Source organism: Notolepis coatsorum, assembly GCF_963971535.1.
Source record: "Notolepis coatsorum genome assembly, chromosome: 1".
Lineage (NCBI taxonomy): Eukaryota > Metazoa > Chordata > Actinopteri > Aulopiformes > Paralepididae > Notolepis > Notolepis coatsorum.
The window spans coordinates 90,328,167-90,355,970 of record NC_140165.1 but is presented as its reverse complement, the minus strand read 5'-3'; the positions used below and the strand labels follow the sequence as shown (position 1 = coordinate 90,355,970).

The following is a 27,804-nucleotide window of genomic DNA, read 5'->3' as shown; positions in this document are numbered from 1 at the left end:
CATTTTAGAAGAAAAAAATATGCAACATTCATACATTTTGGAGAGATGGATTTATGGCGTGATGTCAATCTCGTACCGGACCACTCTGGCTTAACACTTTCAGTGCCCAGCAGAGGGCGCACATTTAGTGCTTGAATGCCCACCATCCACTTCAATGTTAGCGTTAATATCGCCTAATCTATGTTTTAAATTATGGCTATGTGTCTAATCTGCCCGTCGCTTATCAATGACTCATTTTCCAGTCAACATTGTTGAAGCGGATTGTTTTGTTATCGGTTCATTTCCATTTTATAGCATTTTGAAAAGCCCTCGTTTTCAAGGGGAAAAAAAAGATTCTGTGATAAACGCCCTGTACTGGAATATTCTAGAACGTTGTCATTTTTCGGACTATTTATGAATCGTTTCAAATAAACGCTAGATTATCGATAGTATATGTGTACGTATGCACGCTGGTGCCGCAAGCTGAAAATCGATTATCTTAGTTCCTGATCGCTCGCACAGCCAAACAGCCATATCACACATAGGGGAAAAGCTTATATCTCCGTGAAAACAGGTCTAATTATCCTAAGACTGGTAAAATAGATTCCTTACCTGAGATCAGATGGTATCCAAAAAGATTATTCCAATTCCTGATCGCCATTCCAAAAATCGATCCTTTTATTGATCCAATGCAACGTACTGTAAACACATATTCCACGCATTCCTGAGGCTCCACAATGACTGGGATCATCTCCGGTTACATGCGTGAGAAGTAAAATGTGGATTCCGGAGTTTTTTTTTCTCATCCATTTTCGTTGAGTCCATTCCAAAAGGGTGCATTACCATCTGGGAGACAATAGGGGGCGCTTTTTTCACATCTGAGCTCCTGGTGGGGCTGGTTTCCCAACGGTAGACTCGGTTGATGAAATATGAATTCAGATCGCTAATAAAAAAAATGTCACGCTAATTGTCGTGGTGGGCATTCAGGGGGCGGACTGCTAACACGTGTTATGTCGTCCGTGGCATCCAAAGTGTTAAGAGGTTAATATCTTTAGAAACATTTGTGTTAAATCTCTCCGTAAAAATGTTAAGTGTATATCTGTGTAGCATAAAGACAGTGCGCATCAGGCATATAATAAAGACTTTGTTCCCCTTCGCGTAATTCACTCACAGCTCGGGCTGTCGTTGTGTTAGAGACATGATCATAACCAGGTTTTTGCACATGAGTCTCCCCAACACGGAAAACCAAGCCCAGAGTCGATCAGAGCTTCCTACACTTTGGTAACTTTCGCGCACCGCATAATACCTCCGTGAATCCGCAGAGGCATGACACATGCACAGGTAAGGATAGTTGCGGAAAAGTTACCATATCTCAGCATAGGAAGCACTGATCGACTCGGGCTTGGTTTTACATGTTCGGGAGACTTGAGTCATGTGCATAAAAACCTGATTGGGCATGTCATGTGCATAAAAACCTGATTGGGCATGTTAGTAATTATAGTTACCAAACCCATTCATATAATCCACTGTATGCAAAGCATCTGTACACATCCTGATTTGTGAAGTATCACCTCTAGGTAGTGAATAGAGTGAGTGTGAATATTTTTCCTTCCTGATTCCTCCAGTGTGTATGTTATGGTGCACTGTTCCACCTCCAGTGTGTATGTTATGGTGCACTGTTCATTCACTGTTCCACCTCCAGTGTGTATGTTATGGTGCACTGTTCATTCACAATGTTATGGTGCACACTTCCTGAGATATGTGCAGGTAAATGTGATATTAGTAATCTAGTAATCTGTTAATAAGGCTCTAATACAGTGAACACTTCATGTTTTGTGTCCTAGACGGATTCAATTATCCACATCTTTTTACAGTGCACACGTCTGTTAACTTATAACCCTTACCTTTTCCTTACGCTGGCTTGAGATGTCACCCTAGCCTAAAATAGAGATCAATTGCTTAACACATTCTGTGCCAAAAACGTAAAAAGTTGTTATTGGGCGACAACCGTTGAGTGCCAAAAAACGTGAAAAGTAGTTTTTGGATTGTTTTTCCGATATTTTTATTAGGGATGCTCGATATTGGCTTTTTTACCGATACCGATATTCCGATATTGTCCAACTCTTAATTTCCGATACCGATATCAACCGATACCGATATATGCAGGGTTTCCCCCCCCCAAAAACTGAATAATTTTAGGTAAATAATAATTTCACTGGATATTTATATAACAAATATTGTTATTGTTTTTTTGTTTTTTTTTTACCGATACCGATATTTTCCGATATCACATTTTACTGCCGATATCGGCCGATAATATCGGTCGGTCGATATCGGACATCCCTAATTTTTATTCATTATCCATCCAGGGACCTTGGTGTTACCAAGCAAATGAATAAAGGGAAGATGATTAAACAGAAGGTTTTGTAGATACAGTACTGAATTCTGCCATCTTTTTTATAATGTAAATTTCTCCACCATTTTTCATCATATTGCAACACCGTTTTTTGCAAGACGTTCACAGAAAGGTAGAGAAACTAACTGCGTTCCGTTTTATGGCAATAACGTTCAGGTTTGTGGGAGATAATCCCGAAAAATAAGAGAAATTAAAAAGTAAATTCAGAAGTCAGATGATTGACAGGGGCTGGTGTGAGCTGGGTAGGGTAGTTTTTCTAAATTTGAAAGCCCCGAGTCTCTTCCTTCAAAAGACTACACTCATTTTTGGATGTGCCACTTCCTCCTGTCAATATGCGCCGGTTTCCGACTCAATGCCCTGAGATTTCTATAATCTTATATTTCACTAATAACAGTTAAAATAATTGGTAAACAAACGTAATGCTGAAAATATACACTTTTAATGTATATCTCGGGCTTAAGAGGTTAACCCTGTGAGGCCCAAATTAAAAAGACATTAGCAACTTCAGAGGCCAGAGGGTGGGACATATAAACACATTTACTATCAAATAGCATTGTGAGGCTGAACAACAGGACCAATTGACTATACATGTGCTTAACACTTTGGTTGCCTTGGGTTAAATTAATGATATACCATAGATTGCCAGCGCTATTTGTCTATGGAGAAAGTCCCCTTCTTTGCAGGGCTATAACTTTTTAAATTCTATTGCTACATTGCCATTATTAGGGCCCATTCAAAGTCCTATATGTATTGTTCATTGTGTAGCAACGTAAAACTTTTTCATTCACATATTCATAGTAAAGTATGGTCTAATGTATAAGTATGTTTTCATCTCTTTCTGCAGCTTTCTCCAGAACGTGATATATAGCCCCAAATGCATTATATTGATGATGAAATACAGTTTGATGGCAATCAGCACGATATAAAAAATTCCAACTAGACGTACTTCTAGAAGTTACTACACGTCATCTGATGTTGACCGGATGGGCGAGGGGGCGTTTATAATTCCGTGGGCAGCGTTATACCAATCATCTAATGTGGGTCAAATGTTGATAATAGCAGTTAGTATCGAAGACGGTAACGTTACACGCTAAAACTCACCCCAGTCTCCGCGCGCCGTTGGGCGATCATCGTCGAGTAGACATTTTATCATTATGGGATATATTTTTACCCGGTCCATCTCCAGCTTGTATAATGGTATATACGTCCAAATCATGTTGTTTATCGAGTTATTGCCAATCGATCACCGTGTAGCGTGACGAGCCAGAGTCCCATGAACCATAGCGAGCGCCCGGAAGTACTACGGTCGTCATGACAACCTCTATTCAATATCCTGTGTGGCGATTGCGCCGATCGGCCACCAGATGGCGGTCCTGAACCGCCAGAGAGCTCAGTGGGTCCTGCTGGTGGATCTCAGGCCAGCGGAGGGGGAATATGAATCCGATCGCAGATTTTTGAAATATTGATATAAGGACGCTGTACAGCGTCCCCCGGCAACTTTACCATGGCCAGCAAAGACGTGAAAAGACGTGTCCCGGCAGTCAAAGTGTTAAAGGGGAACTATCTTATAAATGGCCTTTTTCAGTGTTTACCATTGTTTCTTAGCTATGTGGACTTATATTAATAGGATCTATGTCTCTAATTCTCATATTGGCGCATTCTTCCAATTCTCCTCTCACAATATTCACCCTCACTGAACTGAGTCATCTGAAAATGTGCATATCTGTGATGTCAGAGATTTCTCAGCTGCATAATAATGTGGCAGTTGATGTGGCAGTTGGCACCAGGCCACACAGTGGTTGGAGCCCAGCCTCAAAACGGCTTAAGATCTTGAGTTAGAAAAATGCGGTTTTTAGTACCCAAAAGTGCCCAAATAGTGAAAGAAATAGTAAAACAGTTCCCCTTTAACATTTTTTAAATAAACATTATTTTTTTAAATGGCTAAAAGTGATTTTGTAATTTTGCAACCGTGGGTCTCACAGGGTACTTTTAACCCTGTGAGGCCCAAATAAAAAAGACATTAGCAACTTCAGAGGCCAGAGGGTGAGACCTATAAACACATGAAGGGTGCCGTGACTGAAAAAAAAGGTTGAGAAACGCTGGATGGTGTGGCTCTTTGTGGTACCACAGTAATTTTTGTGGCTCTTAGTCTCTGACTGGTTGGCCACCCCTGCCATAGGGAATGAGTCTGAGATCGCCAACGTGCAATACCGGCCGCATAACCTTGTATCTTGGCCTGTGCGTCGATTATATGTCTCCGGTCGGACTGTTCTTTGTCGGGCGAATGGAGCGGTTATAACGATCGGATTGAGATGCGTCAGATGCTCCAGATGCATGATGTGTGGCGGATTATGTTGGCGACACGATCGACACCAATACTGGGACTCGCAATCAGATAATTGGAATATTCTTTTTGGGGTACATCCTAGTGAAGGTAAGGGCTATATGATATCAATCCTGCGTTGATCCAACCATGTCTTCACCCCGATCACAGCGTATGCCATTGGTGACGATCAAAGCATCAAAAAACAACCCCCCCCCCCCCCCCTTTCATGCATTCATGATGAAACATAATACCTACTAACTAGATTTGATTTTAGAATAGTAGCTAGTCCAGGCAAGAAATGCCAACGGTTATAGTGGAATTGACGTATAAGGCTATAACTCAGCATTTCGGGAATAACCCCAGACCGACGGTATAACGCACAAATGTATGCATGGAAAAACTTGACCGGAAGAAAGTCACTGTCAAATGACCATAGTATTGTATCCATGGCTATAATATAGAATATAGATTTTGCTCTACAAACAAGGTGACACACTCCTATCTTTTAAAGTGTTGGCCTTGGTTGATATCCTAATCCAGGGGTCTGCAATTAGGTCTGGCCACGGGCCAAATTTTCCCCAAGCCATTGACTGGCGGGCCAGCACCAAAAACAATGGCTAATTTAATAAAATGATAGTGAAAAATGCAGCACCGCGGCGGGTGCATACACATAATAATAATAATAATAATAATAATAATAATAATAATAATAATAATAATAATAATAATAATAACTTTATTTGTATAGCACTTTTCATACAGAGGTTGCAGTTCAAAGTGCTTCACAACAGTAAAAAAATACAGGCATAAGCGAGCATGATGCACTCGCAAATGGGGGACCCTGATGTAAACAAGACAAACGTCTTTCTCTGGTCTGCATCCCCTTAACAATTGTGTGTATTGAGCCGTACTGTATTGTACCCATTCTGCAATCTGTTAATAAAGTTCATTCATAATCATTCATTCATTCATTCATTGATGAACAGCAGATCAGCTGTTGCAGATCACCGCGACGAGTGATGAACAGCAGATCAGAATGCATGAAAACACGACTCACCATAACTGCCCTGGGCTTGTTTCAGTCCTCCAAAATCCCTGCTAATGTTTGAAACATGTCAAATATCCACTCGCCGCCCTCCAATTCCAGATATGCATGAAAACACGACTCACCATAACTGCCCTGGGCTTGTTTCAGTCCTCCAAAATCCCTGCTAATGTTTGAAACATGTCAAATATCCACTCGCCGCCCTCCAATTCCAGATTGGCGTTGAATGCAGCGACTTTATCTGCCAACTTGAACACAGTTGTCATCATTGCCTCGAGTTGTTTGCTATCTTGTCGCCACATATTATGCAGAGAGGACCTCGGCACGCAAGAATCACCGACCTGTTGCGATAAACCTGTATTTTAAGTATGACTCCTGTTTATTAAAAGAAGCTTTATGTGTCTTGGAGGTCGTAGGCTCCTCTTCTGGCTCCTCAGTTGGTATTTCCCCGTTGCAAAGAAGCTATCCAAAGACGTTTGTTTTGGGTTTTTTTAACACATTTTTGCTAAAGTTAATCGCTCGCATCCCGAACGCGGAAGTGAAAGTGCGTTAGGGAAAATATACACCCGGCCCGGTGGGACTATTCCATTGGTTCTCCCAGTCCATGTGACCATTTCTAGCATTTCAATTGGCTATAGTGACAGACATAGATATGATGAATAGATAGATACAGCTTCACAAAGACACAGATACAGAGAGGGAAGAAACATCTTATTCACCAAATACTATGAATGTACTGTAATCTGCCAGTGGTGCAAACACATAGTGGCACCTTGTGACCTCACACATGGCTCACAGGGACAACATGACCGTAGGCTACATCACAACATTATTTAACAAAAAAAGAATGTACAGAAATTAGGGATGTCCCGATCCGATCACGTGATCGAGATCGGGGGCCGATCACGTGATTTTCAGAAGATCAAGATCGGAAAAGAAAATGTTTTTTTTTTTTAATTCAACAAACATGACCATGTTCACGTCTTAAACTCATACTGAGGCCTTAGTTTTGGTTTTAAATTGCATATCATCATTAATTTATTTATTGTCACACAGAGCAGAAGAATTTCTCAAACAAACGCATTTCCTTTGATTTAATTATACATCAAATGATTTATGTCAAGGATGAGGGACATCCACTAATTGCAGAACTTGCAGTCACCTGATTTTTACAGACGATGGCGCCATTGCTCTCATGAAGCAACAGGTTGGAGGCAGAGTTTTTAGATTACTCCGGTTGCAATGCCTCGCTTGAATGAAGTTAACTTTTCACCTGGATAACGTCAACATTCAGGGTGAATGTAATGTGAGAAATTGGGATGGGAGAAAACTTAAAAAAAAAAAAAAAAAAAAAAATTAAATATATATATATATTTTATCTGATCGGGAAAGATCGGGATCGGATCGGGAGCAAAAAAATGTGATCGGGACATCCCTAACAGAAATCTATTTGTCTTGGAAACATCCATTATAGATGGTTTCAACTTGACAATGTAAGCATTCTAAATGGACCCAAATTAATTTCATGTTGCAGTGGTTTGCTAACATCAGTTGCTAACAGGAAATAAGTGCGGATCCAAGCTGTTTCCTAGCAACGTAATCCCAGTTAAACCACTATACCCTTGAATATTAAGACATCCTCACCAAAGCTGTTCAGCACTGGGAGACGGCGCTACTTCTTAGAACACTTGTATCTAAATGGACCCAAGTTCATTCCCTCTTGCAGTATTTTATATATTGAGTGCTAACATCTCATGGTGATAAACTCCTGAGTCGTAACCTAGCAACTCCTCATTCCTAAAGCATCACTTCACTTCCTTGATGTTCTGTTGATACATTGTACCAATCATGGTGAAGTTGTAACCTAGCAACACTTGTTACTGTTACATTTATCCATTCTACATCAGCAAATTGGCAAAAGATAAGTGTTTGTTATTAGTAAAATCGTTAATGAAACTTACATCCATCCTACATCAGCAAAGGCATCAAATCACTTTACATTCAGTGAATTCAGGAAATAGATTTTCTTTCACTTCTTCAAGTGCATGAGAATGGATGTGCTATCATTTCTGTTCATTTTTTATTAATTGAATTGAAAATTAATTGGTCCCAAACATGGCACATTCCAAAACGACAACTTGTGATTCTCATGTGTCATTTCAGCGTAAATGCGATAAGAAGTGCGTCTGCAGCGGAACCTGTGTACAAGATACTTGCTCGAAACTCTCCCTCACTGATGTTGTACAACACGCTGAAGTCTCGTATGGAACCAGCCAAACCCCTGACCTTCACTGCTGGCGGCAGCTTGGGGAGAGGCCCTGACGCACCAGAGGCCAAGTCAGGCACAGGGGAGGAGGTCAGGACCTCCGTTTGTACCATTTCTCCTGCAGAGAAATGGTACAATGTGCACGTGGCGTCATTAAAACACTGTGTAACCAGGTATGAAATCACCAACACACCACTGGTTCTGTGGTACTGGAGCGGTGGCAATAGCATGGTCAGCTAGAGACATCACAAGCTGCATGTTGTCTCGTCTTGCTTTATGAACTTTAAGATGTTTTGGATGCATAACATGTTTGGCAAGTGCCCTCTTTCCATTGCTGCTATATGAAATGTGGTCATTGTAGTGTGCACAATACCTTCCCTTGTCTGCTCTTTCCCTCAGCCAGATACATCTTAATTCTCCTGCACCCTCTTCAGCCAAACCGATTGGCGGTACGACCTCCGTTCCCACAGAACCTCGTCTTTCTCCCACTTCAGCCATCACACCGGCAAAGCCCGACGGCGAAACGCATGCCATACCTCCGATGGCCCTGATAGCTTTGCAGAAGACCATTCGCGAGTACAAACTGGCTCAACAGAACAAGAACAAGAGTGCGGAGGTGAGACTGCATTTCAATCAAATCAATCTAAACTATTCTTCATTGTTATCAAAAGCTTTGAAACACAGTATGTGCCCTTAGGGCCCGGTTCAGAGTTCAGGACTGTGCTTAAATTTGATACAAAATCTAAGCAGGAGAAGAGTTGGTATTCAGACCTTCCCTAAGTGTTCATCTCTGAAGTCGAGTGGCGCAACAGAAACATTTAAATAGCTTGTCTTCTAGCATCCGCCCACTGGGTGCCAGGTTTCTTTCTTGGGTACGTTTTGCGCAATATCATTTTTAGCCAGTCCAAGAGAAGAAATATTATACTAAAGCACCTTTTACTATTTTAGTGGACTTTGGCCCTGTGTGATTACATTGTATTTTGTGGCTGAAGCGATCTCCCTCAATACTGGACCAGTTACAAAATTGTTGTCCCCATTATTCATTTAGACCCCACATGATGGAAATAGGATCCAGGTTTAAAAATCTTTGTCGTTATCCTGTGCGCACGCGAGGGAACATTTATGCGCATGCGCGGCAGCGCGCGTGCACGTGGTGTGCACGTGGCGTCATTAAAACACTGTGTAACCAGGTATGAAATCACCAACACACCACTGGTTCTGTGGTACTGGAGCGGTGGCAATAGCATGGTCAGCTAGAGACATCACAAGCTGCATGTTGTCTCGTCTTGCTTTATGAACTTTAAGATGTTTTGGATGCATAACATGTTTGGCAAGTGCCCTCTTTCCATTGCTGCTATATGAAATGTGGTCATTGTAGTGTGCACAATACCTTCCCTTGTCTGCTCTTTCCCTCAGCCAGATACATCTTAATGTATTTTTGAGAACGTTGTCCAGTTCTTTAGCTGCAGGGTCGTTGGCGAGTAGTAGTTTTGCCATTTGTGGAAGAAGAATTGAAGCAATGTCAGCTAATCAGGTCAGGGGGTTGCCAAGCTACATTTTGTCAAATTAAAATATAGGCTCTATATTATTAGCAACAATGCAACAGCCTGATTCAGGCGGCTTGGGGAGGATGCACATGGAACCACGTGCTCCTGGGCAGGTGCGCTCAGCGGGATGAGGGAAGGGAAAGGAAAGAGGACCTTTCACAAGAGCACTGGTCTCTAACCGTTAGTTAACCCCTCCCCCACCTAACACCTTCCAGGAGTTATGCGCCTTTGTTATTATGATGTGCGAGATAAGCAGTGTCGTATTTTCTTGACTGGGTTTTTGGTTTATTGATGTTACCATCACACTTGTTTGTTCCCGAAGCATCGCAATTAACGATTAATTTACTAGAAAAAAAAACAATTGATTCAATTTGTAATTGAACATTTCAAAATGATTGACATGTTTTTAAATGCGGCACTACTATCCTTAGGTCATATGGGTAGTTGCTTCTCTGACACCACCTACTGAATACCCAGAGTAGGAGAGGACTGGAGGAGCCATGAAGTTTATTTACGTCAGTCAATTCTTTGTAGCTGGAGTTGATGTCAATGTGACTGAAAGTGCACTGTTCCTGGCTTTAGGCAGAATCACACACAGTGGTTTAAGAGAAGTTATTTCGAACATGATTCATTCATTGCACACTAGTTAGATGACATGTGCGCATGTTATAACTTAAGTAACGATACGATGAGTCGGTCATGAATATTAAAATCGACGAAATAAAAATAGAGAACCATTTATAAGCAGCTTGTGTTATGAGTTTTAATATTCATTTTGTTTGCTATTATGAGCAAATTAAATTAGTTAGATTGGACATTTTGATTAATTATATCAAGCGGAGAACGGAGAAATTCGGGACTACGGATGAATGAAGTTATTTCAGAACGCACTGCCTATTGAGTAACAGACAAATTAGTGTGTGTGAAAAAAGCAAAGCATTTATTTACCGAACTCAAATGCTTCAAATATTTTTCGAATTATCTTCAACCTAGAAAATAAATTTAAAACCAAATGTTTAACGAGTAATGTAACAATCCTCGCACTGGGCTTTTCCCCCTCCTCACCTCCACCTTTACTAGAGACGAAAAGTAACCTGATGTAACCCGAGCGCCCCTACTGGTTGATACCGTTAATACGGCAACTACCCATAAACCACTGGGCAGGGTGGACGGTCCTAACTGCTACATCTGTATGTACCCCTCCCAGGGCTTCTCCCCATTACTCTACAGTCAAGGCCGTTCCCAAATCCCCTTTCCATGCAGATTGTATCATTTCCAATAATGGGTTATGCAAATAACAATAAATCATTGACTTGACTTAAATCTTGACTTGACTTAAATCTTGACTTGACTGAAGGCTCAAAGGAAAACGGAGATTCCACAAGTGATTCATCCAGCAGATCAGAAAAGGAAGGTGGGTTCGCTATAATATTACTGTGAATCTGGAGGAATATGAAAAAGTAGGATTGTGGTAAATTACATTTATTTTACAGGTAGGAGATATTTTATTCGTATAAAGGGTCTTCCTGAATTTCCCCAAGGAGATCAATAAAGTAATATCTTATCTTATCTTCATATTATCTATTCCATTTCTTTCCCATATACCGAAATACGATAAATCGGAGCAAGCAGAGAGCCCTTCTGCCACCCAGAAAGCCACCCAGAGAGCCCTTCTGCCATCCAGAGAGCCCTTCTGCCACTCAGAGAGCCCTTCTGCCATCCAGAGAGCCCTTCTGCCACCCAGAGAGCCCTTCCAGAGAGCCCTTCTGCCATCCAGCTTTTCCTGATTTTAGACCATATTTTCAAAGACCGTGTTAATAATGCGATTATTCTTAACATAATGTAATACCAGAGGCATAGGAGATGATCATGGCATTTATTGTGTTCTAGTACCAATTCTCAGCATGTTTATCAAAATGAGCCCAAAAGGAAAGAACACAAATGTTACACGCCCAATAATACATTTGGTAAACCCATCCTCCCATCTGGCTTTGGCTTTCCTGATTCTAGGTTTCTTCTAGTCCCAAATTAAGCAAGATATTATTTTGTCAATTGATGCAAATAAGGATTTGCGTATTAAAGGGGAACTATTTAGCAATTTCTTTCACTATTTGGGCAATTTTCTCGAGTCGCAAGTGTGTAAAAGCAGGGGGAGATCTGTCTGTCTGTCTGTCTCTCGCTCTCTCTTTTTCTCTCTTTTGAGGAAGTGTCTGACAGGGAAACCGCTTCCGCATTATTTCCACTCGCTCCGTTGTTGAGCGAATTGTTGATTGTGGGCGGTGGTATGCAGATCAGAATAATTTTTATTTAATTTTTTTTTATCCTCTTTCTCCTGATTTTCTGTGTTTTTCCTCCCATCCCAATTTAGTCGTTATGCCAATTCCCCCCTCCCCTACCTGGTCGTTGTGCGCATGTGCCCCCTACTGGTCGGTCTAGTGAGCCCTGAGGTCTATCACATGCTTCCTCCGATACATGTGGAGACAGCCAGCGGCTCTCTTTTCACTTGACAGCGCGGACTCTCATTGGTGAAGTGTAACGCGTGGGGGGTCACACTACCTTCACCATTTCCCTCCCTTGCTGTGCAGGTGCCCTGACCGACCTGTAGGAGTAGCTGTTTTACAAAGACCAGATCACCACCCACCGGCTTCCCTCCCGCTCACACCGCCAATTGTGTCAGTATGATGGCCGGCCAAGCCGGAGGCACCGCTGACAGCCGTATTCGTTACCAGTGTCTCTTGCGGTGGTGACGAGCGCTTAGTCCGATGCGCCACCCAGCCGCCCCCCCCCCCCCCAGATCAGAATTCGTACACGTCACAGATACGCTAAATTCAGAATGGCTTGGTTTAGTGGGGGAGGATCTTGTCACAGCTGAACTGGAGGAATACGCCTGAATGAGAATTTCACACCTAGTCAGTTAGGGGTGCACCGATATATCGGTCGGGTATCGGTATCGGCCGATAAGTGCCTTGTTGACTGCCATCGGCCTATCGGCCGATAAGCTCAAATGTGCCGATGGCAGTGGCCAATAAATTTGTGTCGCGTCAATCTGGTCTGAAAAAAGTTTCAGTCAAGCAACCTGCACACACAAGCTACTGCATCAAAGTTACTACTTGATTAACAAAGGCATTCGTTTTGTGGCATTAACGTTATATAGTTATACGTTCAATAATAACATCAGCGTATTTACCCGACCATAGCAAGCATTACTCATTCATATCTCTCACTTCCTTCCTTTGCTCAGAGAGCCCGTACTGAATTGTACCCATTCTGCAATCTGTTAATAAAGTTTTCAATCAGACAAATGTATAGAAAAGCTTTTATTATAACATTCGTTGCAGTAAAATCATTATGCCTCGTTTAGTACTCCTGCGGAGCACTGGTAGTCTACTCGTAGGCCGCGGGGAGCTAGCGTTATTAGCTTTGTTGTTGATCTCTCAAATCAATGGCGGACTTCCCGGAAGTAAAAAACGAATAAGCGATTGCCGATTGGTGGTAAGAACAGCAGAGGCGGGTGCAAGCGGTGTGACGTAATTGGCAGAATCGACTGTCGATCAAAATTGTTCTGTTGCCGTCTACCTGCATTGCTTTGGTTGAGAGAGATAGTGCTCTCTTATTAAAACTAATAAACAAGTCTTGAGCCAGACAAGTTAGTCTGTTATGAAAGCCAGTGAGTATCTTTCGTCATCATTTTAGTTGACAAAATTAACACTGCCGGCCACGCGCACTGTTCTCGCACGGACCTCGCGAGTGCCTGCATGGGCGACTGGTGTGTTTGCGCTGTAAAGAGGGAAGGCTCCTCTGTGCCGCGCGAGGGAAGGCTCCGAGGCGTATCCTTCGTATGGCTGCACGTACTGCACCGTGACGGCCGTACCGTAAATTCGCGGGACAAATACATGTACCGTTACACCCAGGGGGCGAAATTAAAGCCCGCCGCCCGCCAGGGGCGCTCAGTTTTTACCTTTGGCGCTTGCCACTGAGAACCCTGCCCGCCGCGTGGCATGTGGACATGTAGTTCATAACGATACTCTTATTTTGAAAATCTGTGCGGGTCTCATTTCCGGCCCAAGCGCAGCTAGAGTCATAATATCGATGGCTCCGGCAGTTAGCAGCATTCGGTTCGTATGATATTCTTATTTTGAAAAAAAACGTGGCAACGAGTCATATCCGCCCAGCCGGGCCAGCCCTGCAGCGGGATACTATTGGCTTCTGCTCGTATCAACACAGAGAGGCCCGCAGCTCTAGTGCCACTGCTAACGTTAAGCTCTCAGAATGGTAGCAGCTCGCCCGCAGCATCTAGTGCTAACGTTAAGCTCTCAGAATGGTAGCAGCTCGCCCGCAGCTCTAGTGCTAACGTTAAGCTCTCAGAATGGTAGCAGTCTGCTCTAGTCTAGATCGGACCTCCATGAGCTGCATAATACCTCCGTTCCCTCGTTAGCTAGCTCGCGTTAGCTAGCTCACGTTAGATCGAAATGTCCCAGTAAACTAAATTGTCTTAACGTTATCTACCGGGCTAGCAGTAGCTACAGATAGCTCCTGATATCAATGTCTTATAACATTGATTGAATGCGTATTCTAGCTGAGGGCATGTTGAATGTGATTTGACAAAATAACCGTAACGTTAAAAATAGGGTCCAGCTGCATCGCCAGAGAATCCTTGCATGCTGAATGTAGGGTCTAGCTGAATATAGGGTCTAGCTGCAGGGCCGGAGAATCCTTGCTGGAGCTGGAGGCTACTCAAGTATACACACAGACAGTGGAGCTGTTTGCAGATAGCAAGCATTTTGACTTATTGCGTGGTGGCGATGTCTCGCAGATAATACAACTACAAGTATGATTATATAATATATATTTTATTTTAAAAAAAAAATTATATAAAATATATATATATTTTTTTTCAATCAAAAAAATGTTGGCAGGTAAGAAATATGCTTGGCGGGTAGACTCTTCCCATCTACCCGCCACTGGCCGGTGAGTCAAAAAGTTAATTTCGCTCCCTGGTTACACCCCTAGTAACTAGGAGTCATATGAGGGCTGTGTGTACGTGTAACTAGTAGGGATATGAGGACTGTATGTATGTATAACTAGGAAGGATATGAGGACTGTATGTGTAACTAGGAGGGATATGAGGACTGTGTGTATGTGTAACTAGGAGGGATATTGAAGACTGTGTAACTAGAAGGGATATGAGGACTATGTAAGTTAGTGCTCTCACCAGTATCTCACTATGATTATAGTTAGTGCTCTCACCACTATGTAACTGTGTTTAACAGCTATTTCAGTCATGACAGCATTCCTGTGACAGGCGGCACTTAATTATGTTAATACTATTCAGGTGAGGGGGCGTTGCTGTTGCTGTAAGGGCAACCGAACAACAAAAAGATGCCAGTGAGGGAATATGGTACGAAGCTCTTTCCAACGCGTGGTGCTTGTTGATAGTAAATTATGTCTTCTCGTTGAGTGCATTTAAAAGTTTTATTTTCGCTTGCAGAGTGGAAAAAGCAAAGCATAACATAAACTTCTGTGTTTAAACTGTAACCTAAACAAATGTCTAGTGCTGCAAAATAAACCTAAAAAATAACTCAAAACAACTGAAAACAAACAAAACACGTACGGTTAAAAAACTGTGTGGCTTCCCTGTAGGGCTGACCTTCGAAGCTTTTTTGGCAATCGAAGCTTCGGGGCCGAGCTTCGATTTTAATTCGAAGCTTCGGAAAAAAAAAGTTTTTTTTTGTTTTTTAATGTTTTTTTTTTAATATATTTTTTTTGTTTATCTTATGTTGTGGGACTTGTACAGCACTTTCGTAAACGTTGTTGTTTTTAAATGTGCTCTATAAATAAAGTGGGTTGGATTAATTAATTAAGTAGCCCCTTTCGTGACTGACGCATCCAACAAGGTTTCACTCGGCTGTGTGATTTAATTCAAGGTGGATCGCTGTTGTCGTTTGAACAACTTCAGATTTCATGGGAACTACCAATCCCCCAAATCAAGAATGTTTAAGATGAATGAAGTAAGATTTTGATTATTTGAAATATGGCCTGTGTAGACTAAACTATGCACAGAATTATGTCAGTCTACAAGGTCCGGATTCTACATGGTCCGGCAATGTAGACCTTGTAGACTCCACTACAGACCAATTATCAGTGAATGTTCATGCATTTTTAAGAAGGGCAACTTCCACAAAAAAACAAAGAACTCACCAAAACATCTCAGTAGCACCTTATCTAAATGTTATATTTCATATATGGAGATTCATATTTATTTATGTATTGCATGCATTTCTACATTTTATTTCCTATTTTGTTTATTCATCCCAGTATCTTTCTTTCTTATGTGTGGAATTCTACAAGGTGCGCGCACACACACACACACACCTACACACACACACACACACACACACACACACACACACACACACACACACACACACACACACACACACACACACACTTACATTTAGCTGACGCTTTTATCCAAAGCGACTTACAAGTTCTGTACGACAAGACAGCAAGAAGGGTACAACTCTATCAGCTGAGTAACAATGTTCATCAAAGTGTTGCGTGTTACAGTGTAGGTTAGTTTATTAGGACAAGTGCATGACAGTAAGGTTAGTCACGGTTAGATTTTTTTTTTTTTTTTTTTTATCATTTCAGATAATGGTTGAAGAAGTGAGTCTTTAGTCGACGGCGAAAGATTGGACGGGATTCGGCTGTCCTAACTGGGATGGGTAGTTCACACACACACACACACACACACACACACACACACACACACACACACACACACACACACACACACACACACCTACACACACACACAAATCGAAGATTTTTTTTTATTTTTTTTTATTTTTTTTTTAAACTTCGATTTTTTTTTTAATGTTCGAAGCTTGTGCCATCGAATCGAACGTTCGAAGCTTCGAAGCATTTAAGACAGCCCTACTTCCCTGTGATGATTCCCCAATTCCCTCCCGCTCCACACCTGTGACACACATATAAATAGGCTGTGCCTGAGAACATCTGAGCCCCGCCTCCTATGCCCACTGCCCAGCTAATTAGTCAACACCTTCACAATAACACAGTGCCTTCATTCAATAAAGTAACCACAGAAAGATCCTCAAATTGGCTACAACAGTTGCTATTGAATGAATGAATGAATGAATGAATGATTGAATGAATGAATGAATGAATGAAAAGTTTATTTTTGAACATGTACTTCTCCATATTTCTCCAAACAAATCACGGTATCTTGTTCTGTCAAACCAAACAATCATAACAACAAATTAAAAAACATTAAAAAAAATAAAAATAGAAAGGAATTATAAACAAAAGGTCAAGAGCAATGTGTTTGGTTAGCAGACATGTCCAAAAAAGGAGTAGAGGGAAGCTAAGCTTATTGATCCCTACCCCCTTACATTTATGTTTGTTCTTCCATTAATTTTACTAGACTTGATTCACTTGACAGCAGTGAATATAGTACAGCACTACATAACACAATATAACATAACTTTGTTTATCCTTATTACTAATTTCTGTATTTCTCTAATGTGTGTTTAGCTGCTTTTTAAATTGTGCCACATGTTTACTCAGTTTGATGTATTCAGGTAAATTATTCCACAACTTCACTCCACACACCGATATGCACATGCTTTTCAGCGTAGTGTGTACCATTGGTTGTTTAAGATTCCCTCTTAAGTTATATTCTCCTTCCCTGTCTCTGAACCATTTTTGAATGTTGCCTGGGATTAGTTTGTATCTGGCTTTGTATACAATGAGGGCAGTTTTGAAATCCACTAGGTCCATACATTTCAATGCTTGTAGCTTTATAAATAAGTTATTGGTGTGTTCATAATATCCTACATTGTCGATTATTCTTATTGCATTTTTTTGCATGGTGCATATTGGCTGTAGAGTGCTTTTGTAGGTATTACCCCACACCAGGCCACGTGAGCGGATCGGCGCGGCCGAGAAATCCGCTCTTCGCTCTTTAAAGCTTGGTCCGCTCCGCTAATCGCTCATGTTGACCCCGCCCCCAAGTCGCTCTCCGCTCGCTCACCACTCACCTTGAATCGAGCGCTCCCCGCGCCAGATCGCTCGGCAGATTTTTTATTTTTTTTTGGAGCATGGTGTAAATTAGCTCAAACTTAACAATTGTTTGTATTGAGCCGCATTGTAATTGTACCAATTCTGCAATGTTAAATAACGTTGTTTATCCATTCACTAGCTCTATTAACACTATGATCGCCGTGAACGAGTATACACGTCATTCCTAGCCATGCTCATTCTGCCGAAGACGCCGTAACTCGTCTTTGATGTCAATATTTCAAAAATCTGTCATCGAAATCATATTTCCTTTCCGGAGCCCTGAGACACAGTGCAAAGCTCCACTCAACTCTCTAGCGGTTCAAGAGCGCCATCTGGTGGCAGATCGCCAGCCGGAAATTAACCTTTGAACCGGTAGTGCTCATCCATATGTGGTCCGGGCACTCGCTATCGTTAGAGAGACTCCGTATTGACACAGTGAACATCGATCGGTGCAAATAACTTGAAAAAAAAACATGATTTGGACGTATATACTATTATACAACCTGGAAATGGATCGGGCATTTCTCCATCCCATAATAGAAAAAATTCTGTTCCACGCTCATCTGCCAGCGGCGCGAGGAAGCCACGGTAAGATTCAGCGTTATTTTCTAACGTCTTCTATACTAACTGATCTGATGAACATATGACCCACTCTGGATGAATCATCTAACGCTGCCCACGGAATTATAAACGATCCCCCGCCCATCCGGTCATCATCAGATGATGCGTAGAAACTTCTAGAACCACGTCCAGTTGAAATTTTTTATCTCGCACAGATTCCTACCAAACTGTATTTGATCATCAATATAATGCATTTAGGGCTATAAATCACGTTCTGAAGAAAGCTGCAGAAAACGATAAAAACATACTTATACTTTAGACCATATTTTAGTATGAATATGTGAATGAAAAAGTTTAACGTTGCTACACCCTGAACAATACATATAGGACATTGAATGGGCCATAATAATGGCAATTTAGCAATAGAATTTAAAAAGTTATAGCCCTGCAAAGAAGGGGAACTTCTCCATAGACAAATAGAGCTGGCGAGGGATGGTAAATTATGAATTTAACCCATGGCGATTAAAGTGTGATAGCTAGCCGAGCCACAATGCTATGGTCGCTGCCATTAACGTTAGCATGTAAGCTAACGACAACAACAATGGCGTCGATACTTTTTCTAACAGGAGTGAGTGACAAAGCCTGAACAGGATATCACAGGTTCACCCTTCTCATTGGTTGAAAATGGCCTTCATGTTTGTACATCGCCATCTGTTGCTTTGGCATTGTACTACATGTATATTAACATCAGTGTTAAACCACTGTGAGCGGTCTGGAGTGGATTGGAGCGGAGGAGAACTCTCGCTCCGGACGTCGCGCCGACACATTTTAAAACCCACTCCTCGCTCACGTCAAAACCGCCCGCGCCGCTCACGCTCTCATCCGCTCACATGCACTGCCCCACACCTCCGCACAGTAGCTCATATATGGTAGGAAGAGTGTACAGTGTATAGTGTTTTTTGGTTTAGAATGTGTCTTATCTTGCATAAAACACCAACACTCCGTGCCAATTTAGTCCTGACATATTTGATATGAGGTTTCCAGTTGAGTTTGTGGTCTATTATCACACCCAGAAATGTATTCTCAAATACCCTCTCCAGTTTAATACTATCAATCATTAGTTCAACCGGTGTATTTACTTGTATATCACGTTTACCAAATATCATGAATTTTCTTTTTTTTAATATTTAATGATAATTTATTTACATCAAACCACACTTTCAGCTTGGATAGCTCAGCTGCGACATTCTTTAAAAGCATTTGGAGGTTCTCTCCCTCACAGAAAACATTTGTATCGTCAGCAAAAATGACATTTTTCAATTTTTTAGACTCATTACCTATATCATTTATATACAGTATGAATAGTTTCGGGCCCAGAATTTACCCTTGTGGCACACCACAGATTATGTTTGACTGATTGGACCTGTACTCCCCCAACTGCACAAACTGTTGTCTTTGTTCTAAGTAACTCTTTAACCATTTGAGCCCTACTCCTCTGATCCCATACCTTTCCAATTTTAGTAGCAGAATATCATGATTTATAGTGTCAAACGCCTTCTTCAGATCTATGAAGACCCCTATTGCAAACTTCTTATTATCAATTATGCTCGTCAGTTCTTCCACTAGGTCCATAAGTGCCAATGACGTTGAATGATTCAATCTAAATTAGGGATGTCCCGATCACGTTTATTTGCTCCCGATCCGATCCCGATCATGTGATTTTGAGTATCTACCGATACCGATATTTCCCGATCCGATCACATTTTTTTTTTTTTTTTTTTTTTTTCAACAAACATGACCATGTTCACGTCTTAAACTCATACAAATTGCATATCATCATTCATTTATTTATTGTCACACAGAGCAGACGAATTTTGCCAAAACAAACCAATAGTAACCAGCTGCAGAACGGCAGACCAGCCACACTCTCAGACCCAAACGCATTTCCTTTGATTTAATTATACATCAAATGATTTATGTCAAGGATTGCAATGCCTCGCTTGAATGAAGTTAACTTTTCACCTGGATAACGTCAACATTCAGGGTGAATGTAATGTGAGAAATTGGGATAAAAAAAATTGGGTCAGAGTGTGTGGCTGGTCTGCCGTTCTGCAGCTGGATACTATTGGTTTGTTTTGGCAAAATTCTTATGCTCTGTGTGACAATAAATAAATGAATGATGATATGCAATTTAAAACCAAAACTAAGGCCTCGGTATGAGTTTAAGACGTGAACATGGTCATGTTTGTTGAATAAAAAAAAAAATCAGATTATTTTTTTTATTTTTTTTTGTCGATCCCGATCTTCGGAAAATCACGTGATCGGATCGGGACATCCCTAATCTAAATCCATACTTGACTGTCTATAAGTAATGCGTGTTCATCAATGAAACTGTCTAATCGTGCAGCAAATAATTTTTCCATTATCTTTGAGAACTGGGAAAGGAGAGAAACCGGCCTGTAATTGGTGAATAGATTTTTCTCACCTGCTTTGAAGATCGGTATCACTTTTGCAGTTTTCATTTTCGTCTATTCGTCTATTGTTGACGCCCAGCTCAAACGAGCAGAAGTGTGAAATCTTTGAGCGACGATTTCTCCCCTTAGTGTTCAAGAAAACATTTGATTTACAATATTTAAATGATCAAAATCTTTTTCAAAAAAAAATTCAGATAAAAAAATATGACTCATTTGAAAGCTTAGATTCTGTACTTTCGCAATCTGGAATAATCTGGAAAATGAAAATCTCTACATGTGCCACAAGTCGCTGTGCACAGACATATGGGTCCGGGTCGGCTTTTTTTCTCCGGGCAAGACGAGCAGTTATAACGCTCGGATTGAGAAGAATCAAATACTCCCGATTCATGATGTGTGGTGGATTATGTTGGCGACACGATGGACATCAATACTTGGAATGGCGATCAGATAATTGGAATATTCTTTTTTGGGGTACATCCTAGTCAATCTTGCGTTGATCCAAGCATGTTTTCAATGTGATCCGACCGCGTGTGTGTAACGTTAGTCCACAACGTATGCCGTTGATGGCGATCAAAGCATCAAAAAACTACCCCCCCCCCCCCCCCCCCCCTTTCATGCATTCATGATGAAACATAATACCTATCATATGCATTCGATTTTTTAATTGTAGCGTGTGTAGGGACGAAACGCCAATGGATTTAGTATAATACACGTTGCGGGTTATAACCAGCCTCCCAGGAATTAGCCCGGATCATTCCGAAATAACACTCATATTCACCACGGTATAAAACGGGAACGTATGGATGGAAAAATTATTAATTTTTTGCATCTCGAACGGAAGGTTCTTACTGTCAAATGACCATGGTATTGTATCCATAGCTATAATATAGAATATAGTTATAGCTCTACAAACAAGGTGACGAATCCCTATCTATCTACTGGCGGCGTCGCAACAGGCGGCTGCGGCTAATAGCTGGCACTCAAAGTGTTGAGACAAAAGATCAGACACATTTTTGTCCTAGCGCTACTTAAGAAATTTTCAGGGCAATTTTGGGATTCACCAACTGTCCCTTCTCCTGGATGCGGTCTTAACTAAGAGCAGTATTTAGGAGCGCTGAAGAACAGTCGTAAGTCTCGTGTGACTCGTGTGCACCATGTTCTTAAGGGCTTTATTTGGGAGGAATCATGGTGATTTCGTTCATATCAACTCTACAGGCATCCTTGTAATTAATTAATCATAATAATAATAAATATGACAATATTTGTATGATAAAACATTTAGTTTTCCATTTACAGTCATGCCTCAAGAGGCATCGTAATGTCCAAAAATAAATAAAAACACTACACCAACACTGCAAATGACAGTGGATAAATAAATAAGAACTAAAGCTAATCGTGTGGATATCTAGTGCAATAGACTGTATTAATATTCCATATTTATACCATCTTGTTGCACGCTCCTGGCCACCTGTTCAGCACACACACACACACACGCACACACACACACACACACTGTATAGCCTATGTGTGTAATGAATGAACAGTAGGCTTATATTATTCTAATTGTTTCATTAGGAGATAGTAGATACTGTATGCTCTGCCCTATAGTAGTACGTACAGTAAATACAGTACACATCTTAGCATGACATCTTAAGGCCGCCACAGAGTCGCGCCTACTGTGAGCGGACCGGACTCTGCGCAGCATGTCTGCAATCGTTTGAGGTTTCAGTCAAGCGTACCACTGCTTACCAATTTCCTACATTTCTCATGCCAGTTTACTACATTTAATGCAGGTCGATGGCAACCAATACGCTGAGCAGCCTTTTGTGTGACACCGGTGCCCGATGTCTCTGGAGTCTGGTCCGCTCACGCCTGTCTCTGTGGAGATGTCACGCTAAGATGTGTACTGTATGTTATACAGTATGACTACTCAGTGTTTCCCCTGAAAAAAAAATCAACAGCGCTGTGCCGGAATCCATATTTGTGCGTGCGCACGTGCCGTCGGAATCCATATTAACGCACGCTGCCGGAGAAATAACTTAAAACTACCTTAGAATTGTTCGAGATTATTCGAGTTATTCATGTTCATCTTCATGGAGTCATGTGAATTTGCTAGGATATTTTTGGTGTGTCCGCTGACACTAGAAGTGCTCTGGAGGCCCAGGTAGCTGCATATTTGTACACTGAAAGAAATTCACTTATCAAGTGAAAATATCTTGTATTTGGTACAATAAGTCTAATATTGAGTAGAATTATCTTGAATTATCTTATTCCACTGGCAGATAATTTTGCTTTCTTGATTTTGGTCAATTTAATCTTGTTTTAAGAAAATGTTAACCTTGTTTTCTTAAAACAAGATTAAATTGACATCTGAAAAAAAGCTATATCTGCCAGTTGGATAAGATAATTCTACTAAATATTGGACTTATTGTACCAAATACAAGATATGTTCACTTGATAAGATTCAATTAGTTTGCAGTGTAGTTGTAATCAGGGTAAATGTCAAGATTAATGACATGCCTCAACACTTAAGAAAATGTACACTATTTGTATTAGATCCTCCTCATCACCTACATCCCGCCCCGGAGGCTGCGATCCTGACTCCGGTCTCCTCTCCATCCCCACCACCAACATGCGGACTGTTGGTCCCAGAGCCTTCTCTGTTGCCGCACCCACCCTCTGGAACTCACTCCCTCCAAACATCCGTAGTGCTACATCCCTGCACAGAGGATTTCCCCTGTCTAATGAACACACTAGACAAATGATGTATCCATCTGGTGGACCAATTGCATGCTTTCGCAGGGGACAAGAAGCCTTCAGTGGACTCCTTCAGACATTAAGCACCCTCCACAGCCCAAATGGAATGAAAAAAAATATTAAAAAGAAAAAACAGCTGCGCCGCTGTTGAATGCATATAAGGGAAACACTGCTACTATAGGGCAGCACAGTATCTGCGATCTCCTAATAAAACAAGTCATTAGAATAATATAAGCCTACTGTTCATTCATTACGCACGTAGACTATACAGTGTGTGTGCGTGCGCTGCGGCAGGTGGCCAGGAGCGCGCAACTAGACTGTATAAATATGGAATATTAATACAGTCTATTCCACTATATAGCTATAGGTGCTGTATTGCGTCTCCTTTGCACCACACATCAAAAACATCACCTGGTCTGCTTTCTTTCACCTCTGTAATATCTCCAGACTCCGCCCATCTCGGTCCCAATCAAACACTGAAAGTCTGAAACCCTGGTCCACTTATTCGTCACATCCCGGATCGATTACTGCAATGCTCTCCTCACCGCCCTTCCCACCAAACTCCTCAACAGACTCCAAATTATCCAAAACTCTGCTGCCAGGATCATCACCCGCACCAACTCATCCGACCACATCACCCCCATCCTCATTCAATTACATTGGCTCCCTGTTCACTACCGGATCGACTTCAAAAACCTCCTACTCACCTTCAAAGCCCTCCACAATCTAGCCCCCATCTACATCACTGACCTCCAGGTCGGAATACACCCCCTCCCGCACCCTCCGCTCATCCTCTACTTGACTCCTATCCATCCCCAGCTCACGCCTCAGCACCATGGGTGCACCCTCCGTTCATCCTCTGGACTGCTATCTATCCCCAGCTCACGCCTCAGCACCATGGGTGCCCAAGCTTTCAGCTGCTCGGCTCCCAGACATTGGAACTCCCTGCCCCCACATGTCCGACAGTCTGACTCCCTATCATCATATAAATCACAACTGAAAACCCATCTGTTTAAACTCGCATATTCACTATAACCTGTGTCACTGAGTGTTCTATACCCCCTGCTGTTTGTTTGTTTGTTTTGTTTTTAACCTCGACTTTTAACTGCCTTGCTGTGTTTTTATGATCTGTAAGGTGGCCTTGGGTGTTGTGAAAGGCACCACCAAATAAAATGTATTATTATTATTATTATTATTATTATTATTATTATTATTATTATTATTATTATTATTATTATTATTATTATTATTATTATTATTATTATTATTATGTATGATGACAATACATTTTAATCTGCTGGTCTCTGACAAGAACAAGTTACAGGTTGAAAAAACCCTCAGCTCAGAACTCGGCAGAATCTGCACCTGGCTCGCTGATAACAAACTATCATTACACATGGGCAAAACAGGAGTCCATTCTCTTCGGATAAAATAACAAACTCAGCTAAACCAACCTCTGTTACAGTGGGTGACAATATTGTCACAAGGAAAGATTAATTCGGGCGGCTGGGTGGCGCAGCGGAGATTGCGCTCGTCACCAATGCAAGAGACTCCGGTCTCGAATCCGGGTGTCGGCATTGCCTCCGGCTTGGGCCGGCCGTCATACTAACTCGAGCGGCTGAGTTAGCGGGTGGAAGTCGATGGGTGGTAATCTGGACGTTGTGGACAGCGACTCCTACAGGTCCGTTGGGGGACGCCTGCACAGCAGAGACAGGAAATGGCGGGGGTAGTGTGAGCCTCCCACACGTTACACCTCGCCAATGAGAGTCCGCGCTGGCAGGTGAAAAGATGTGACAGGCTGCCTCCTCGTGTATCGGAGGGGACATGTGATTCAACGCTTCTATCCTCCCTACAACCGGCCAGTGGGGGGCATATGCGAGCAACGGTCAAGACTGGAGGGGAGAATTGGCACAGCAAAATTGGGATGGGAGAAAAATAGAAAAAGCGGAGAAAAAGTGGATAAAAAAAAAGGAAAGATGAAATTACATACCTGGGTTCCATCCTAGAGGCAAATCTTTCCCGTGACAAAATGGCATCCAATGTAATAAAAAAAGTCAACCAACGAACAAGATTCTTGTACCGGATATCCTCTCTGGTAAACAAGAATACCCTGAAGACTCTAACAGGAGCACTCATTCAAGGGTACTTGCACCTCATGGTACCAAAGCACCTCAAAGGCACTAAAAACAAGATTACAAACATCACAAAACAAACTGGTCAGACTACTGCTTGGCCTTACTCCTAAAACCCACATCACCCCTGCCCATTTTGACAACCTTGGATGGCATAGAGTAGACGACAGATTACAGCAACTTGCAAATAGGCCTGGTCTACAAGATACACACCACTAAGGTACCAATGTACATGTTGAAATCCTTCCCAAAGGTCGGTGAATACCACAACCACAACACCAGAGGGAGTTCCACAAATCATGTTCAACCCAGATTCGGCACAAACAAGGGTCTAAACACGTTCCGCAATAATTATCAATGTGGAACGCCCTACCCACAGCCGTAAAAAAAATTTAAATCCCTACCCACATTCAAGTTGCAGGGACTTATTGGTCCAAATATGAAGGCAACACCAAAATTTGTAATATTTTCACATTGGCTGCTAAAAGACACCCAGAACAATATCCAAATAGATGACTCACTGAGGAAAAGGTGCATTTTGGACCTAATTTCACATGGAGGTTCATAACACCAAAAAAATATAACTTTCCATGTTGGAAAAAAAAATAATTCCCTGGTAAACTTATTCAACAAAAAACAAATTATTTTCTTTTTTTTTGTGCACAACTGGTTTTGAGTGACTTCATTACAAGGACAAGTCCGAGCCCTGAATGGGCTGTAGAGACATGTTAGTATTAACTCCACACTGCATATACCTATCTCAAGTCTGAACCGGGCCCTGTGTTCTCTATACACTTTTTGCCTCTTTTTTCTCTCTATACACCTTCTCTATACATCTCTTCTCTATATCTCTCTTGCCTTCTGTCTGTACCCATCTTTACCAATCTCTCTCTCCATGCATCTCTCTCTCCCTCTATAGGCTCTGTCATCTGAGACTCCCAAAGTCCTGCGTCCAACTCTGCTAAACCTGGTGGGAATTCCAAGGAAGTGTGGCCCTTCCCATGTGATCCAGGCTCTGACGCCTGCATTTGGACCGGGCAATAAGTTCGTTCTGTCGATGGACAATAAGCAGGTAGGATGTTAGTGTATGTGGGCGTGTCTCGATGCTTGTATTTCAAATCAAATCAAATGTATTTGAAGCCCAAACTCACAATAATGTCCCCATGGTCTGTACAAGTCTTCTTTAAACAAGTCAAGAAGAAACATCACAATAAATCGAGAACAAAAGAACACAACAAAATCCAAATATGCCAGACTTTCCCCAATGAAGATAAGGAAAAACAGCCGATGTGGAGGAGAGAAACCTCAGATGTGCTGTTCAAAGGGGCATCCCCCAACTTGGAAGTCGGTGATAATATAGTGTTGCTATTTCACCACTGTTTCTATTCTTAGGGGTGTATCAGAATAATAATAAATGGAATTTCTATAACACTTTTCTGTTCAGTGTTGGGGATTTTCTATGTTTGTGAAATTTTCGATGACCTGGAGCTGAAAATAACACAACCATATGTGAGAAATATGGAATTGAAACGATCGTGTAGCAACCATGTGGATTATGTGTTTTGGACATATAACGTTGGATCAATAAACGCGATCAATATTTGGAATGGCGATCAGGAATTGTATTAATCTTTTTGCACTACATCAGATGTGAGGTAAGGACTTTATGTTACGAATCTTGGGTTAATCCTATGTTTCTTTCACCGCCATCGGAGCGCGCGTGTGAGGTTCGCACCGACAAAAGTACGGAGAAGCGATTTTTCAGACCCCGCTTCTGTTCGCGCATGATGACACATATAATATCGATAATCTAGCGTTTATTTGAAAACCATTCATAAATCAAGCGACAAATGTCACGATTTCTAATGAAATACATTGAAGCTTGATTTGCTCGAGTTTATTGAGATTAGACAGAACGCTCTACAAATATATTCATATTCATCACGGTATAAAAGGGTTGTATGTATGAAAAATGTTGTTTCGTGCATGTTGACTGGAAGCAACTCACTGACGATCAACGTGTTATTTAGATCTATTGCTATTATATTTTATATATTTTAAGCACTCGCAAGTAAGTCCTATTCTCCATTGGATAAAGCACTGGCGCTGAAGGGCCATCAGCGCCCTCTGCTGTTGGCCCCCAATGAGTTAACAATTGTGTGTATTGAGCCTTACTGTATTGTAACCATTCTGCAATCTGTTAATTCATTGGACGCCAG

The 27,804-nt window shown here is 41.6% G+C and overlaps 1 protein-coding gene across 1 annotated transcript in view; it reads left to right on the top strand.

Annotated features, from left to right (window-relative positions):
* LOC311241999 (uncharacterized protein) overlaps positions 1 to 27,804 on the top strand; it is a gene marked incomplete at its 5' end in the record, with an annotated part of 190,067 nt that overhangs the window by 88,620 nt on the left and 73,643 nt on the right. The window contains 3 exons of the mRNA XM_084330953.1: positions 7,930 to 8,205; positions 8,432 to 8,648; positions 26,505 to 26,657. Of these exons, the coding sequence (XP_084187079.1) occupies positions 7,930 to 8,205; positions 8,432 to 8,648; positions 26,505 to 26,657 (646 nt within the window). The remainder of the gene's footprint in view (positions 1 to 7,929; positions 8,206 to 8,431; positions 8,649 to 26,504; positions 26,658 to 27,804) is intronic.